The sequence below is a fragment of the Cataglyphis hispanica genome, chromosome 22 (assembly GCF_021464435.1).
Source record: "Cataglyphis hispanica isolate Lineage 1 chromosome 22, ULB_Chis1_1.0, whole genome shotgun sequence".
NCBI lineage: Eukaryota > Metazoa > Arthropoda > Insecta > Hymenoptera > Formicidae > Cataglyphis > Cataglyphis hispanica.
This window is the reverse complement of record NC_065975.1, coordinates 1,560,903-1,579,720: the sequence shown is the minus strand read 5'-3', so window position 1 is coordinate 1,579,720 and position 18,818 is coordinate 1,560,903. Positions and strand designations below refer to the sequence as shown.

Sequence of the window (18,818 nt, the reverse complement as noted above, 5' to 3'; positions counted from 1 at the left end):
GATTGCCGGGAGTGGAAAAGAGAGGGAATGCCGCATGAAAGACTCGCAACGGACATTCATAAATAAAACCGCGTGCGGCGTCGTTTCACCGCGAGATCTTTATCCTTTTTTTTCTCTTCTATAAAGGATAAATACGAGGAATGCTATCTACTTTTTTAATGAGATTTCTTGACTACCTTGCGATATAGATTGTGGTTTACAAAGCGATAGGTGTGCTCCAAAGTATAGCTCATATATTCCGCGGATATTGGGTCAAATAAAAGAAGGATTGCTTTTATAAAAAAATAGAAAATAAAAAGGTTGGAGTGAAGCGGTAACTAGGTCGCGTACATTATTATGCTCTGTGATTTAGTTTCTGATAATGATAGCTTTGTAGTTTGACACTTGCAGCTTTGACATTTCTTTGAACGTGTTATTTGTCTTGTATGAGAAATTTAACGTAATTGTGGAATCAATTCTAAAACGTATTCCTCATTCAATATTCTAATTTATAAGCGGACTTTTTGTGCTATATAATGTATCAAAGATTAAATTATATTTTTATAAAAACAAATGCTCTTGATGTAAGCACAAAAAGACATGTAATACTTCTTTAAATATAAATTGCTTATAATATTATTATTATTATTATATTATAAAGCTAATTTAGAAAGCCTTAATATGAAATTAATATAAAATTTATTTAACATGAAATTATAATACGCTTTTATTACTTTCCTCTAGCGATATACCATAGGTTATTATGTCTGATGGTATTGGTTGAAAATTGTTTTTTGAATGCAATTTTCTTTTTTACTTTTCTCGTTAAACGAAATTTGCAATGTAAATATGTTTTACAACACGATATAATAAATTATTAACTTCTTTCACGCAGCCGGCAACAGGCGAGAAGAATATAAAGTATCTATGTAGCATTTGTTGTCATTCTAGATATTATGCGGAAAAATTCAATATACCTCGAAAATATACCTTGAAAATTTAATTTTGTACATGCTGAAATATGTGTCCCAAAGAGCAATTATTTTTATTTTAAATTAATAGAGTCGGTAAATTTAGATATTTTCTTACTTATCTCCCTGACTATCTAAAAGATAGTTCTAAATAATATCATAATATATTATTAAAAAAAATTAAAATTAAAATATTTTTAATGACATTTAAATATAATTTCAAAAATATTGATACAATTTTCTCGTTAAAAAACCAATCAATATAAAAAAAGCTTTAGTATTGCAGAATAACATTACTACCTTTACATTTCTTTAAGTTTTTTTCTCCATTTTACCTTCCACAATCATTCGTCTGAGCTGCCAGCACGAATTGATTTATATCTAGGAAGCATTGCATTTCGTGTATATATAGATATTTACATAAAACTTTTTCTTGCTTTGAAACCTTCCCCAGAAAGTTTTCAAAATACTTGGAAGCAATAAGATGCCGTTCTGCGTATAATGCGAAGTTGTTATTTATATTGCACTTTCACATTGAGCATAATATTGTAACTTTGAAATTCTATGTATTTATGTTATATACATGTTGCATAAACTTGATATAAACTTAGTATTATAATATAAGCATTAGAATAAAATCGTAGCAGCGACGATATAAATCAAATTTTGCAAACAATACAAATAAATAAAAAAAAAAATTATATGTTACTGCTCATTATCTGATTCTATTTTTATGTTGCAGGTAGCGTGGCTACGAGTCGATACGCAGACAATTCTGACGATATCGAGTCACGTTATCACGAAGAATCATCGGATCGCAGTGACACACATTGGCCATCGAACGTGGTCTCTGCATATAAAAGATACGCGCCAGACTGACAGCGGTTGGTACATGTGCCAGGTTAATACTGATCCGATGTCCAGCATTGTTGGTTTTCTCGACGTTGTTGGTAAAGATCAAACTCTTTTAATTTTTCTCTAAAAAATCATCATTGTTCTATATCTATATTAAAAAACTACGCGTTGACAATTTTTGTTGAAAATATTACTGCATTATATGAATGGACGTCCATTGCAATATAATGTAACATCAATTTTTATTTGCACTATAAAACTCGGACGTTTTGTTATTATATCAAATAAATGATACATCATAATTATTGTAAGCTTTTGTCTGATAAAGCATTATCACATCCGCCATTGAGAGAACATCGGATAAATATAATATCACGCTCGGCATTATTATCTGTTCGAAAATTACAAATGCCTTTTCTCTCTACGTTGCACTCCGCACTCAATACAGATTATCATGTTACACAAAGAAACTGACACATACAGCTGCGTAACTAGTGCAATTTCACTGATGAGTGGCAATGGACACGATCCTTTGAATGTACCATCTCGTGGTACGCTCATTTGTTTTATCTTGGATAAGTGACAGGATTTCTTTGATAGAATCTCTCGTCGCATTACAAGCCACTCATTCTTCTATGGTGTTATTACTGTTCGCTAATTGTGAGCGGCAACGTCAAAGGTATAAAGGGGATCGTATATGCAAAGGTCTTATTAAGTAGAAAGTGATTTTTTTATTTGCATTTGATGAAATCTTTTCATTGGGATATTACGTAATTATTAATAATTTTTATAATTAAAAATTAAATAATTGTAAAAGTCATCGGTAAAGATTAAATATATTTATCGAAGAAAATGTGATTTATTACAATAATCCATTAAATTTATTATATACATATATTACTTTCTATCTTTTTTGGTTATTTTATATAATATATTAACATTTAATTTGACTATATATTTTGACAATAAGCATCTATAATTTTAAATTGTTTGCTTGGGTAATTACATTCGTCACATTTACATTTGCATAATTGCATTAGAAATCTTTCTGATTATTCGCAATATAATAATATAAATAAATGTGTAAAAAAAATAATTATCACGCAATTTTTGCTTAAAAGTGACTACTTGAATAAAAGTAATATATTGCCATGTGTTGTATGCACATAATTTAAAACCGGCATAGACTTATATGTATATAAATAATGCGAGTAATTTCCGGTTTTCTTGTAAAGCCTAAGAGGCGGAAAATTGAGCGGAAAATGAGAATTCCGGAATGATTTAAGGACCGCTGCTGACAAATATTTGCGAGCAAATCGTGCGTACGGGATTGCTCGTGAATTTGTAACCCACGCCATCAGAAACTCCAGGATCCTCGACTAGTCGTTGCGAAACTCGACTAAGCACAGGCGGATTCAGCGTTTTCCATGTATACGTAACTCGCGATTGTCCCGCGGAACACGTCCTTTGCTGGCAAAGGCGCATCCTTCTTCCCGCGACTATGCATCAACTGATCCTTCCTCGGAACTTTCCTGGCACTTAGTACCACCGTCCCTGTTACCGCCAACTTGTCAAACTTCCACCCAACTATGGTCGTCTTGGCGAACACCATAGTACCTCTAGAGGAAGCCGTGATTGTTACAAGACACCGATATTCAATCCTTGATTATTTGTTTCGCGACACTCCGGGGAATACTACATACAGCATCATAAGCTCCGCAAGGCTAATCTTCACCTTAATTTGCCTCAATTCTTTAGCGAGAAATATATTATATTTTTTTAATTACTTTACAGTATGACGCGAAATTAAGAGTTGGCAATTAAAGTGTTATAATTTATTATTCTCTCTTTTTCTCGACAAACGTATCTTTTTCACTACCAATTATCAGTTGACTTGACAAAGGTCTGACGCAAATCCTGATCTCCGGAGATCGTTGGTCAACTCTATCGCGTTCGAACGCAATAGCATTTGGGAGATGAATATCGGACTGCCGGAAATTACCAAATAAATGCTGGCATTCTATACTCTTGTGGAAAGCTAATGTATCTCCATAAATACCTCAGCTGAGCTTACTGATTTATATCTCTTAACAAGCTCACAGATAGTATCTCATTGATACATTGCGAAGCTCACGTTAACTAGGATTTAAGTGAGATGGCTGAACATTCATGAATGGATATATAATTAAACATTTATTTCCGAGAAAAATCGTTTTTTTTTTTGTATCGCGTAATATGATTTAATATCTTATTACGTACTGATGCTATAGATATTTTATAATTTCACATTTTACATGCTAGCATGTTCTTGTCTCTATTAATTAAAAAAACTTTGAGCAATTACATCGCACATACAGCAGCAGCTACTATATTTAAATTATTATGTATTTAGGAAAGCCTAAGATTAATGACAATATAAATAAATATAAAATATATATGAATATAGATGGTTTAGAGAGAGAATATATAAAGCTTAATATAATAAATATATTTTAATTAAAAAACTAATCAACAATATTAAGACATGTTTTATATTACTTTAATATCGTTTGTCGTTTATTTCTATTTGTATAACGTATATATAATTTAATATTTTTATATACGGTTAAAAAAAATAGTTGCGTTGAACTTTGCTCTAAAATTTAAAGTAACCTCTTACGCGGGACAAAAAAAAAAGTTGAACAGATTAAAGATTTCACACCTCGGCGAGCTCTCTTGAGTGGCTTGCCAAGATAGAGATGCCTCCCCCGCGTTACCCGCAACGACGTTCCGCGATCGGCTGGATTTGTGGCGGCGGGATGCAAATATATGTAAAGTACGTACCCCGCACCAAAACCTTTCGAGGGCGATTGTACTCTTGGCGGGCTATTAGACACCTTCCCGGCAACTCGTGCTCCACGTTCTAATAACCGGTCGACTTCCTCGCGCCGCTAAACCGCCCCCTTGCCGCAACGGCTCTGTATAGTTTAACCTCACCGCAACCCCTCGTTAAGATTCTTCTTTATCGGTCCGGCCTATCGTCGACCATATCGTCAAGAGTAAAAAGAAAAGGAAAAAAAGCGATGTGCCGGTTATTTTGCTTCATTTTTGTTTTATCGGATGACACATCGTATTTTTCAGTAGTTTGCGTCATTCGAACAGGAAAGAACAAAAAATATTGATGCAAATTTTCATGATAAAAATGAGGCTTAGAGTCTCTAATCACACATAAATATTTGATTAATTTTGATTATTCTCTCATTTATTATTATTTAAGAACACTGTATTTTACAGTTTTTTTTTTCTAAATTTTGTGTGTAATAAGTGTGATTAAAATGTAACAATAAAATAAATTTTTATCCAATACCGTTGCTGTGTATATTTTAGTTAAAAATAAGAAAAATGAGGATAAAAAAAATAAAAACGCTAGCAGTTCGTTTCTTTCTTGCATTATCGAACTATCGATCGTATTTTAAATTTGCTTTAATTTGCATCTAGAAAGAGATGGGACGTAAGAAGAAAAATTATACTGGCATGAATTTGTTACGATCTCTATTATACATTTTTGAAACTCTCGCGCACTTGCATTATTTGAAACAATAAATTGTTTTTTTTTATGATGCGCGCATAATAAAAAGTTTATCGTAATTATGTAAAACTATATTTTTCAATGTGTGCGCGCGCCAATAATCACGAGCAAAGTAAAATATCACTAAATTTATACTAACAATAAGAAAATTATTTTGAAATAATAATCATGATCACCAAACAATAATAATAACCAAAACAGTAATAACCATAATTCTCTTTATGCCAGTAAACTCAAATAAGCATATAATTCATAACAATTATTTCATTGATAATGTTTTGAATAATTCAACTTATTGAGAGAATTTAATCTCCAAGTTTGTTCAAAAATTCAAAAAATATTGAAATATGGAAATAATAAATATTCCATACAGATTTGACATATCCTTTAAAATATTGTAAAAATTTTATCATTGAATGTCAATCAATAAAAAAAGGCCAATTGGAGCCCGCGGTACTTAGAGCGTAATAATTGTACTGTTTTTAAAAAAAGATGTTAATGCACATAATAAAAATTTATAAATCAATAATATAAATTAACAAACCAAACGTTTCGTCTCAATTCGTATCCTTATCAATACAAAATAATTAAAATTTTTAATGTATAAAAGGATATCGTAAGGCGAAGTAATAGGAGACGCAACAGCAGATTTATAATAATGTTATGATACGCTTACAACATTATCGAGTGGTTCGCAGATGACGATATGATTATAAGTTTCCGCATAAGTCGGATTCACGTCACAGACGCACTTGACTCCGCAGATAGTACACAATTTATTACGCTAAGTTCCATGTTCGAGCTCCAATTGGCTTTTCCTTCTTTTATTGATTGATATTTATTATTTGATTCTTGTGTAATTTTTAATTTTGTTGTTATATCATTAAATGTTTTTTAGTTTGTACAAATTTAATTATTGACTAATTATTTAATTATATATTTAATTATATATTTAATTATTGACTAGCTAACTTTTGTTAAATTTCTTGGTTGACGTATTGAAATTACGCTGTCCTGATTTAATTTATCTCGGTGTAATATTATATGTAGAACACTTATGAAAAGATCCATCATTAAATAAATTATAATAATTTACGTAAAAAAAAATGTATATTTCTTGAATTTTTAAATATGTAAAATTAATAATAAAGTGTTATAAAGGAAGAATATTATAATTATACTATTATGAAATATTGATAGAAAAAGTGGCTGTAGAAATAAAATATTTAATATATCGCATTATTCGAGATTATTTCAGATGGTAAAGAGTTGACAGTACGGTTGTACATACGACCGTATGTACGACCGTGGTTGACAGTGTGTTTTTACTGAATTTTTGCATAATTCAATCCCCGGAGATTGGCGCGCATGCATCAATTTAGTATCGCGTTGGTTCACATTCGTTCGACCGATCGAACTTTCCAAACGTTATCGGTATGTCGCAAAATATAGCAGCCATTCAAAAGGACACTCGAAGATACCAGCGGTATGAAACGCGGTGTGTATGTACAGTCTACGCGCGAATATAAAACGGGATCCATGAAAACAAACAAAAACAAGAGCGCGCGTCGGTGAGCGGGCACGCGTGAAATAATAAATTCGACCCAATTGTTTTCCCGTATCAATAAATATACTATCTGCGGATACGGTGCTTTTTTTCGCCCCGTTTGCGCCCGACATAGTCGGGGCAAAGCGCGAAATGAATTGCACGCCGGGCCCGGTGATATCTCTGTGACCCGTGATGGCGCGGGCGCGTAGCGATGCTGGCGTGGGATTGCTTTTTGCCCGATGGCCGATGCCCGCTTAATTCTTTGGAAGAATTCGCTCCGTACCGCCGTACAGTTGCTCTCGCTATTTGATTGTTCTGTTGTGATTTGCTGTGTCGTCAGGCGGCACCTTCATTTCGATTTTCTCTTTGTCCGCATCACGAAAACATTATTGCGAAAATACCATATCCTTTGATGTTATTTAATTAAAAACATATAATCTTATATAGCAATTTTTTATTTTTATTAATTATTAAATTGTTATTTTTTGGTTAAATAAAAATTGATAAAATTGTTATATTATAATTATATTTAATTCATTCTTTAAAAATAATATAAAAATTTTGTATTAAGATATTATCGTTATTATTGCATATCACTTAAATAACAAAGAATTTTATTAGTAAAAATTAAATAGGTGAGATTAAAAATATTAAAATTTTTAATTTTTATTTAAAAAATTAGAATTTAAATTATTAATCTTAATAATGTTTAAATAAGAAAAAAAGCTAGAGTCTATCCATTTTAAACATCTATAAAATAATATACATTCAATTTATATATACACTTTAAAATTTATAAATTTATATCGTTAAAATATATTATCGTTAAAAAGGAGAAAAATTTTTTTTTACAATTGTGTATGTCAGAAATAAAATACTAGACCAATCAATTGCTGTGGATAATTATTGATTGGCTTATTAATTAAAGCATTATTTGCTGATTGGCACATAAATAGAAATTTTTATATTTTTAATTTTTATATTTTTAATGTGCTTTGCGAATTTTCACTGTTATGCGATCTGTACAGCTCTCGTCTATCTTTTCCGTGCTGTCGTTAACTACACGGAAGTGCCATTCACGCCAGTACTTTTTCGCGTTCGCGGAAACTTCGTCCTGGAACCTCTTTGCCTTCCAAACACGTCTTTCGTAACTCACCAGAGGGACGCGACGTCGGTCTCTGAGAGAGGACTATTCACGAAGGTAGCCTCTTTCGTGACCAGGAAAGAACTCGGTTCGCGTAAGCCGTGGGAAACCATTCTCGGCCAGCCGTCTTTCCGGTACAAACTGCATGTGCACCGGCCATATTCGGCTCTATTCCGTCTCGAAAGCAACTCGATAATGAAATTTTTCGCATTGTTGTCGCGGAAAATGTATCGAGAAGGTGGTCCACGCTTTATCCTCGTGCGGTATAGATTATTTTCGCGAAGATCGTGGATCGATCATCATGGAGAGCTGGCCATGCCAAATATTGTTCTATATTCAATACACTATATCGAGAAAGATCGGTTTTGTGTACATGCGCGAATAATCTTTGTGTTGCCAACAAGCTAAAAATGTGTTTACAAGCTACATCAAAAAAAGATCTCCCTTCTTGCATAAAGCGATATAAAGAGATAAACTATAGAGAGGAGGATTTTCTAACAGTATTTTTAGTACGTGAGATAGCGTGATGTATAATGTGTAACAATAAAAATAAATAATTTATTATGTTAAACATAAATTTTATTAACGTTCATAAAAAATCTTTCTTATAGCGAATAATTTATTTTAGAGAAAAAAAAAAAACATTTTGAAGAACAGTTATCAGATTATCTTATTTTAATCAAAAATAGTAAGTTTCTCATTAAAATATATTTTTTCGCGAATACTTAAATGAGACTTGCAATCTTAATAATTATTTTTTATTTTTGATAAGTAAAAAGAAACTAATAATATAGTATTTTTATTATTACAAAATAAAAATGTATATAAAACATAATTAAAATAATTTATTTTTATTACTTATTATTGATTAGGGAAATATTTTAAATTTATATACGTTTAAATAAAGCTTAGTTAAGTTAAAACTTAAATTTTCAACTAATTTATAAATAAAAGCAAATGTCCCTTTTATTATAAGCACTTCATAACATTTATTCGTAGTTTAAAGGATAAATTTATCTTCATGTTACAGTATTTTCTAATTAGATAAGTGCAGTATTTAATTTTGTTATACTGTCATCTTGTCATTCTGTCATTCTGTCTGTTTTATTTAACTATTCTATATATATTTAAGAGACACTGATTAATTTAACATACGGGCATTGGCGCGTGAATAAATCTGTTCTATGGCAGGAGCAATGACCTCTTCTATATTTGGATTTAGAAACACAAAATCATATTTTCTCAAAACATTATTTCATTAGAGAGTATGTACTTTGTGCGAAAAATAATTTTCGCAGTGTTAATTCCTGCAGTTGATTTAGACATAAAATTAAAATTACATCTTTTGACATTAAAATTACATTTTTTTTTTTAAAAAAGCTTTTTTTCTTCAAAAGTTTATTCTGCATAATATAATAATTCTATATTTCAATTTAACATTTATATACTTATCTGATGAATATAGATGAAAATTTCAAGATATATAGATAAATAACATATACAGTAATTCGATCAATAGTTTTATATAAATACAAAAAATTTAACCACAGGAGAGAGAAGATTTTTCTGAATTTTTATTCCTATTGAGGCGAGCAGTTCCTCTGGAATATTTTGCTGCGTTTGTCAAAGCAAGAGAGAAAATTGAACGGTTTTATTCTCATCTGTTTCAGTCTTTATATATTTTTTACGTTTTATATCATCATATCTTTTAGAACGTTTTTGTGCATGTGTGTGTAAAACGGCGCAATGATTAATTCAGATATTCTGATATATGGTGGATCAGTTGAAATAAAAACCGTGCGTAAAAGTATATATTAAAACAAGATAAACAGAAACCCCATAGGAAATGTGCATGTATATATTTATTGATTTTGATATTTTAGTTAATTTATTTACTCAGATTAGAGGAACAAACATAGTTTCTCTAAGCTATCAGATATATATTCTAAACAGAGCAATATGCCATATATCCGATCATTATTTACTAACTTGGATAAAGCTACGCGATGGGGATTTACTTTGCATGATATATTGCTTGCTTATGCAGTTCGACTAATTCAAATAATTTGAGAACTTACGTTCTCTAGTTCAGATTCTGTCTTATATCATTCGTATATTAATATATAAAGATGTTATAAATAATTATAAAATTTTTTTTTATTAATCAGATTTATAAAACTGTCAGAACACAAATAGTATAAATATAGGTATAAAAAATTTGTTAAAACATTTGTATCATTGATCAGCTTGTGATCTCGCACTCAAAGACAAGTATAGTGTGTGTGTCGTAAAAAATATATTCACCATCCTAATACTATGCATTTTTTACCACACCCCATTGAGCTTCCGGTTACGCTCTACAACAAAGCAATGTGAGTTACGATCTATTAAAATCACGCGCCGTAACCGACGTGTTAAAGATCGGTGAAAAGTTTCTTCGATAGAATAAAAAGATATCTCATGTACAAAAGAATAGAGGCTGATAGAAAAAGGGTAGATAGAGAAGGGTGCCGGCCGGACATAGACCAGGGCGCTACGAAGATTCGAGCTAATTCGAGATCGACGAGGCGAAAACGAGACCTGCCGGGCAAAATTTTACGAGCGAATGCCGTTATATGCGAGCGAATGGGGCGCGAATCCCCCTAGGTTCGCGCGTGCTCCCGCGGTGCGATATACACGCAAAATATTGCGACACGGTTAGACGGTGACAGAGCGTGATCGGCCACCGGGAGATAGTCATCTATCTGGTCGTGATGCTGGTACGCGCAATGTTCTCCGTGTGTTGGTACGCACACGCAGCCTCCGGGATCCCTTCTCATTGCAATGTGGTCATTGTTTCAGTGCCACCGGATATCCTGGACTACCCCACCAGTACGGATATGGTGGTGCGAGAGGGTAGCAACGTGACGTTACGGTGCGCGGCGACAGGAACACCGGAGCCGACGGTCACGTGGCGTCGCGAGGCGGGTGGCTCGATCAGCTTGTCAAACTGGCGCGAAGGTACGTATCTTTGCGTTAGTGCTATTACTATTGCTTCGTCGGACATTAACTGGATACGTTATTCTGTCACCGGTTTGCTACCTCAGATTGAAGGCTTTCCTCTCGTTCGATCTCTGTATTCTCTTTCAACCCTATTTCGTCGTTATTTCGTCGTTATCGCGTACATTAAACGTAGAATAACATTTGTACTACGAGATTTTTTCTTACTCGCGCTAAAACAGAACGTTTGTCGCGTCATTCCTTGCTGATTGAATAGGATATTTATTGTTGGTTTGATCGAATCATTGAGTGAGTTTTAATGGATGGTGCAATAGGAATCGATACGAGTACGTTTTTTATTGAATTCACGTAGATTGAACACGTTTGTCGCATTGTGGATAAAGCAAACTTGCTTACTGATTAGAATCGATCAAATGTATGATATACATTTGAAGTTAAGTCAATTAAAATATAAATCTTTTTTATTTTTTATAATAAAATAATAGAAAAGGAGAGAAAGAAATTTTCGAGTAACGAAAAGTTATGTCAAGAACATTGCATCATATAATATAAATAGCGCGGCAAATATTTTCTTTAATAGTTATGTATCATTTCTTTAATATCATTACGTATATTAAATATTTTTCTTTTTTATAATTACAAAACATTTTTTCAATTTCATTGATATTTCTTTATTGCTGTGACGATTAACATTTAATAATAATTTACTGTTTTACTATCTTTCCGCTTGCTACAGTCTCTCACAATCGGCGAATAAATTTAACGATTCGTTACACGAAATGGTTTCATTCTTAATGTTATTATCAGCAAACTGCTGTTGGCACAATGTTTATCGAAATAAAATTGCCGAGAATTTATAATATAAACTCATTTACTTAACCCATTCGAAAAGAAATTAATTTTGTTTACAATTTCGAACAAATTTCTGTTCGTGTTGTTGTTATGCCATCTTTAAGTAAAGTCTACTAATCAACATATAATTTAATTTTTTAATTGTTGTAGAAGAAATGCTATACAAGCCTTTGCGATAAAATATTTCAGAAGGAACTTTCTATTAATAATAATTCTTCGATACATGATTGTCGATATTTGAAATTGAACTGTCATTACAATTTTTACAACAAATTTAACTTTTGATTACAAAAATAATACATAGCGTTATTATATTTGTACACGTATTACATTTAGATTAAACAATTTTAATTACTTCATTAACTTTACGTAAGATCAAAATTGAAAGACACAATTCCACACAATTAAAGAGTTTTTGTTTTACAAAATCTCTCAAACGATTCACCATTCTCACAATCCAATCATTCACAACGCTTTTGGTTTCCGGCTTTATTCAATAGTATCTCTCTTGTTTTCCGCTTTGTGTCAGGATCGTTCAGATCTTTCTGACTAATTGCACAAGCAAGTGCTAGAGGCATTCTTGATTGTACGTCAAGCAAGATAGCTAAAGTACTGCTTTGTGGTCCCTCTCTTTTTCGGCTAGACTTTTCTTTAGACTTCTCTAGACTCTCACTTTATATCTCTATTCGCCGAGTACGTTACCGAGTTTCGTGCTTTGGAAACACTGACGCGACAAGCCAATGTGCAACACATTTGTATTTTTGTTCTTTTGTACGAGACCGTGTCAAACAGTACAAAAAAAAAACATCTTCCTATGGTAAGATACTGTTCGTGCGTTCATGTCATCCATTATTCTATGCTTTATTCACCGAATGAAACTTTTATCTTCCGGGAGCGATTTTAAGGAATCACTTTAAGCATTTTGTCACGTCTCGTTGTCCCTTTATTCGTCTCTTCATCTTGCGTTCATTTTGCGGGAAGGTTCAGTCGCGATTCCATTAGACGATAAGTACCGGAAAATAGAGCATTCCATCGCACAGCTGTGCGCCATCGCACTTACGATTTTCTCGCTGGGTTCGCGCATTTCGTTTGACTTCCAATAATAGTTGAAGAGACGAAAAGAAAATTCTTTTATCCTTTTATTCGTATACGATAATCCATACTAAGCGGGTTCGCTTCCTAAAGACGATTTTAATAATTTGATGTGCGAATTTACCTCAAAGGTCTCAACAGGTGCAAGTGAAAACGCTTTTCAAGATGTGCAGACATCGTTATGCATAAATTTCATGGTACATATTCAAATGCTACAAAAAGCAGACGAGGAGTAATTTATTAAATAAATAGTTAAATAAATAGGATAATATAATGATTTTGTAATAAAAACATTAATGGCTATTATAAAAAATTATTAAAATAAATGATAAATATTCTAAATACGCATAGGTACATATATTTAATATAAATATAATTAAAAATAATATATAATAATTTTATTATTAAGAACTTATTAAATTACTTTATTTCTTCAAAGATTTTAAATTTATATTAAATTTTTCTTTATATATATATGCGTGTATATATATATATATATATATATATATATATATATATTTATATTTATATTAATTTAATAAAAATTTTATATTAAAATAGAGTGAGTGTTAGAGTACATAATTGTATATTTGTATAAATTACTTTTAATATACATATGTTACATATACTTATAAAAATTACTTATAAATTATTTTATATTGCAAGTCGGGTAGCATTGTTTTTTGACAATAATATGTACATATAACTATGTCTACATTAGCAAGTCACTGATCTGTAAACTATGTAAATTAAATAATAATCAATCTGGAAATAAACTTTATTAACTTGTCAATTTAATTTTACTGCGCACTCGCAATGTGGAACTAATTGTGATTTCAATATACAAATCGATTAGTATGTTTAATTATATAATATCGAAATTAAGGAAATACACATTTTAATTAAACTTGAAATCAATTGTTTCATAATATTAAGCTAGTCGACCATGCTGCTGCATGTAAAATAGGAATTATCGGGAAAACATCAGAGAATAAATATTAATTTGCAACATGTGAAATTATAACTGTGACATATATCACATAATGAGTACTACTTTGTTCACTTTCGCGTATTAATATTTATATTACATTCCATTTAGTGCAACTTGCAATTTAATACAAATATGTTATCCAATAATGAATGAATATTTTATTTTTTCAATGTTAATATGTACATCGCAAAATATTTTGTTTTATTGTATATTTTGATATTAAAAAAAATGTGGATGAAAAAATACATTTACCTTAATGTGCTTTATTATTGTGAATATATTTAATCGATAATATTATGTAAATTGAAAGAGTAACAGTTCTGATTTTAAGAGAGAAAAGCATTTTATGTAAAGATTTTAAATCGCAAAAAAGAATTTATGAGAAATGTATTTACGCTTCAGAATACTTCGTTAAAAATTAATGTGGCATTAATACGTACAATTGGGTAGATTGTGTTAGTATTGTCAGATCCATTTCAGAGAGATTAGTGGAGCATACATAACTCATAACACGCCATAATTCACGATTATATGAATTTATATTCCTGCATTTCTGTATAAACTGTTGCAGTGGCGAGTATCGAAGGTCCGGAACTGGAAATAACACGCATTACGCGTCTCCATATGGGACCGTATCTCTGCATAGCATCTAACGGGGTGCCACCGACAGTCAGCAAGCGGATCCTTCTCACTGTTCACTGTACGTAATTTTGCTACGTGATCCTAGTTTCATGACCAAGGGGCATATTTCCAGAAACAATGTGGAACGTTACAAAATACGCATAAATCACTTTTTCATTGCAATCGAGAGAAGTATTGTCAAATGCATTTCTGTTTTATTAGATAAAAAATATTACACGCATGGACGTACAGAACTAATACTAAATAAAAATCTTACATAATCGTTATATATTAAATAATTTTGAAAAATAAAAATTACAAAATAGACGTCTATAAAATATCGTATTATTATAATTTTTGCTTCAAAATCAAATCAATCTTTTTTAATGTAGTCGAAAAAATTTGGCACTATTCAGTCCTTATGTTATACGTATATCTTTTATATGCTTGAATATGAATGATTTTATGCAGTCCTATGTTCTGTTCTAGAAATTCTTTCTTATGCGTCGCGCTTGCCACAAAATATAATTTAAATTGTCGTACTCGCGCGTGCTGTAAGCGATCTCGCGTAATGACGCCTCTCGGAATGGGCATGGTGAATAGCTGATCCCGAGGGCCATTGTTTCTGAAAATGGAGTTAAATCTTTCCCGCCGCTGGCTATGTAATTTTGCTATGCGATGTCACGAGCCGCTTACTACGAGAACAAGTGACATTTCTCGATTGATTAAAAAATAAGAAGAACTTATTCCGGGAAAGAACACTTTAAAAATGAAGAAGGAAAGGCACCTTTATAAAACTTTTATTTTAAGATTACGTCAAATATTTCGATGATGAGTTTGAAAATCTCGATGGATGTTTTATTAAACTTATTTTTTTTTTTTTGGAGTTTGAAAATTTTCAGCATTAAATATATCTATGCCTCGAATAAAATGTGGTTATAATAAAATGTCATTAATAGAGCGCGAATAGATAAAGCTTTATTATCTAATTTTTACCTCAATGCAATAGAAAAATTTGTTAATAAAAGATACACATGCACATTTTTTGTACAAATTCATACCCAACATTCATAATAAATATTTGAATTATTAATAGCATAATATGTGCATTTTAATTCATATTTTTTTAATTCATATTTTATTAAAATACTTTGTTTTATTAAATTACGTTTATGTAGTTCAGCCTATGGTTTGGATCGAAAATCAGCTAGTGGGTGCTTTCGAAGGACAAAGTCTTACATTGGAATGCCATAGCGAAGCTCATCCTAGTCCTATCACTTATTGGACGAAACCAACAAATGAGACTATTGCCAACGGTGAGCAGACATTTCTATATTTCTACAATTTTTTATATCATAGAAAATGTTTTGTCAACTTTGTCAACAATAAAAAATAAACTAGAAATACACAAGGAAAATAAAATTTATTTTAATTAATTTATTTTAATATGATTTATTGGAATACAAAATCATGCTGTTGACAATTTTATCCTTATATATTTCATATTTAAACCAAATTTCCTTTGTGGTTATTCAAGTTACTATTATATTTCCACATTTATTTTTTGAAGACAAACAAAGCAGTTTTTACCTTTAATAAATTTGTGCTTGTTAAAGTGTTCCGTATTGTGTTAAAAAATATTCTCATTTTATGAATAATATTCGCCATCTGGAAAGGTAGAAAAATAAGAGTTTTATTAAAACTGAAAGCTCGTTTCATTCCAATTTGAGATAATTATTATAAGTTCTCTTTTCTTTTCTTTCGCGGGCGCACGCCGGGGAGGTGCACGCACGAGCACTTGTAATGCGATTCGCCTTAATTACACCGCGCTAACGCGGCTGTTTTACTCTAATTGCTACCATGCATCTTTGCGATATGCCAAGGGGTTAAGGGCAAGGGCAGTGGCATTAAAACTTAAGACGTGTGCATGCCATCTCGTGTCGGGTCGCTAACGTGACAGCATCGTTCGTATATAAACGCGGCTGAAATTTTTCTTCAAAGTATTGTAATAAAAAAATACATTCGAATTAATTAAAAGAACGCGGAATTGTTTCACGAATCCAAGTTTTTATTAGTTATCGTAGTTTGATGTAGTCATTTAATTAAATACGTTGGGTAGAAGTTCTCGCAACTCGTGGAATAAAATTGGCATTAAAATTTTTTATCGATTAATTGTAAAGAAGAGAAAGTCTTTATTATATGATTGTATATGCACATATTGTAAGATAAAGATAAGTTATATATACATATGGTACATATGTGTACAACTTATCTCTTGACTATCATCATATTTACGTTTTTAAATAAAGTAGATTTATAAAATCACATATATTCATATAAACGGCGATACAATAAATAAACTTTTATGAAAAAATGCGAAATAATACGCGATGCGCACACTTGCACTAATAAATATTATTAAATTCTCTATAAAGTAATATTTTTTCACATTGACAGTATCACAGTCTCAAACTAATAATATGAAAATCGATATTTGTGCCGTTTTCTACTATAGCGGAACAAAAATGACATGTGCACGAATAACATGGTTTGCAATGCAAACACTTTGCACAGTTCTGTAATACTTAAGCTGCTTGAAACATAAATACGAAGTTTATGCTGCTCGCATCGATCCAGAATTTTCTTTTATTCCGAGCTGCCGTGAAAGCTTGTCTAATTAGTGCTATTCCATTCGTGGCAATGAAACGGATTAGCTTTTTTACGAGAGACAAGTACAATTGTATCAACGCGAAAATGCCGATTTTGCACCATGCCCTTCAGGTTAATAAAATCTCCCCCGAATTATTGACTTTGATTAAAAAATCAGTATGATTTACGTATAATCTACGTCTGCATGCAAAATTTATAATTATTGTTTTATTAATTGCGCTATTGATGGTGTTAATCCACCTCTGTGATAAACTTATTATTTATAAACAATATGTGTAATATTATTTTATCAATTGAAAGCAACTAACTTATTAATATAACATTTGTTATATTACACGATGTATTACTCCAGCATATTTAACGTGCATAATTTAAACATCGATTTTTTCACGCTTTTCAGACGAGAACTATAAGGTCGAAACAATCCCCAAGGGATCATATGAAATGACAATGAAGCTCGTGATAAAATCTGTACGATTCCAGGATTTTGGATTCTTTCGGTGTGTGGCAACGAATTCTCTCGGAGAAACTGATGGAAGGATAAAACTTTATAGTGAGTAATTTTTATAAATCTATTTATCTATTTCTTATTTTTTTTTTATTTATATTACTCATTTTGCCTTTACATAGTATGATATTTATACAATAACGTAATTATTTAATGCAGAAAAGATATTAATAATCGAATTTTATTTCGTAAATATTGCACATTCTTTTTCATTTTAGTTTTTCTTGTGATATGAACATTATGCGCGGAAAAAAAAATAAAAAAACATAATTTTGATGAGCTTGTATATTTTATTATTTTTAATAATACATTACGTGCACATACGAAATCAGTTTTATTTATTATTGGGAAATATAATGTGGAACAATTTGGTAATTAAACTTATTAACAAAAATGAAAATGTACAAATTGAAATTCATTGTGGCATAATACGTAAGCGCGACGCTTTATACAATGAACGAAATATCTGCATGTTTTCGGGTACACAGTTATTTCGGGGGCAGAGCGAAACATCTCGTTCCGGAATTAAACCAGCAGCGTTCGTGATTCTTAAGCGGATAACTTATCGGTTTATCGCCGATCGATATAACCTTCTCGACGTAATTGCCCCAATCTCAGTGTACCAATGCACCTCGTCTCTCGTTCCACGACGCCATCGCTAAATTCCATCATCCTTCCGTGCATACGAACTTTGGAAGCCAAACAACCTTTCTCCGTTCCTGTTTACCCCAGTCCCTCCGCTTACTCTCGTGACGGAATAAAAAGAACCGTCAATCTCTCGTGAAGGACGTGAAATATGTTGCTCGTTAGCTAACGACATTAGTAGCCTTGCCATTTCTTCGCGTACAATAAAGAATGAAAGTGCCTGTGCAAGGCCTTCTAAGCTTCTGAAAGGAAACATTGCTGTGAGTCGAGCCAGGTCGAATCATAGCGCGTCGTGTCATGTCATGTCATCTTCGTGCCACTACGTCACGCGTCCATCCCGTTTGCTGTCATTATATTTCATTGGATCTCGCGC

At 31.6% G+C, this 18,818-nt stretch overlaps 1 protein-coding gene across 6 annotated transcripts in view; it reads left to right on the top strand.

The window, feature by feature from the left end:
• Positions 1–18,818, top strand: part of LOC126857593 (neurotrimin-like) — a 75,590-nt gene that overhangs the window by 50,083 nt on the left and 6,689 nt on the right. For 5 of the 6 annotated variants that reach the window (XR_007688525.1, XR_007688526.1, XM_050607213.1 and 2 more), the window contains 5 exons: positions 1,693–1,900; positions 10,908–11,066; positions 14,573–14,701; positions 15,801–15,938; positions 17,693–17,845. Coding sequence is in view for 4 of the 6 variants with exons in the window: in XM_050607213.1 (XP_050463170.1) it covers positions 1,693–1,900; positions 10,908–11,066; positions 14,573–14,701; positions 15,801–15,938; positions 17,693–17,845 (787 nt within the window). In the remaining 2 variants the exon portion in view is untranslated. The remainder of the gene's footprint in view (positions 1–1,692; positions 1,901–10,907; positions 11,067–14,572; positions 14,702–15,800; positions 15,939–17,692; positions 17,846–18,818) is intronic. The other variant, XM_050607212.1, reaches the window with a different exon arrangement.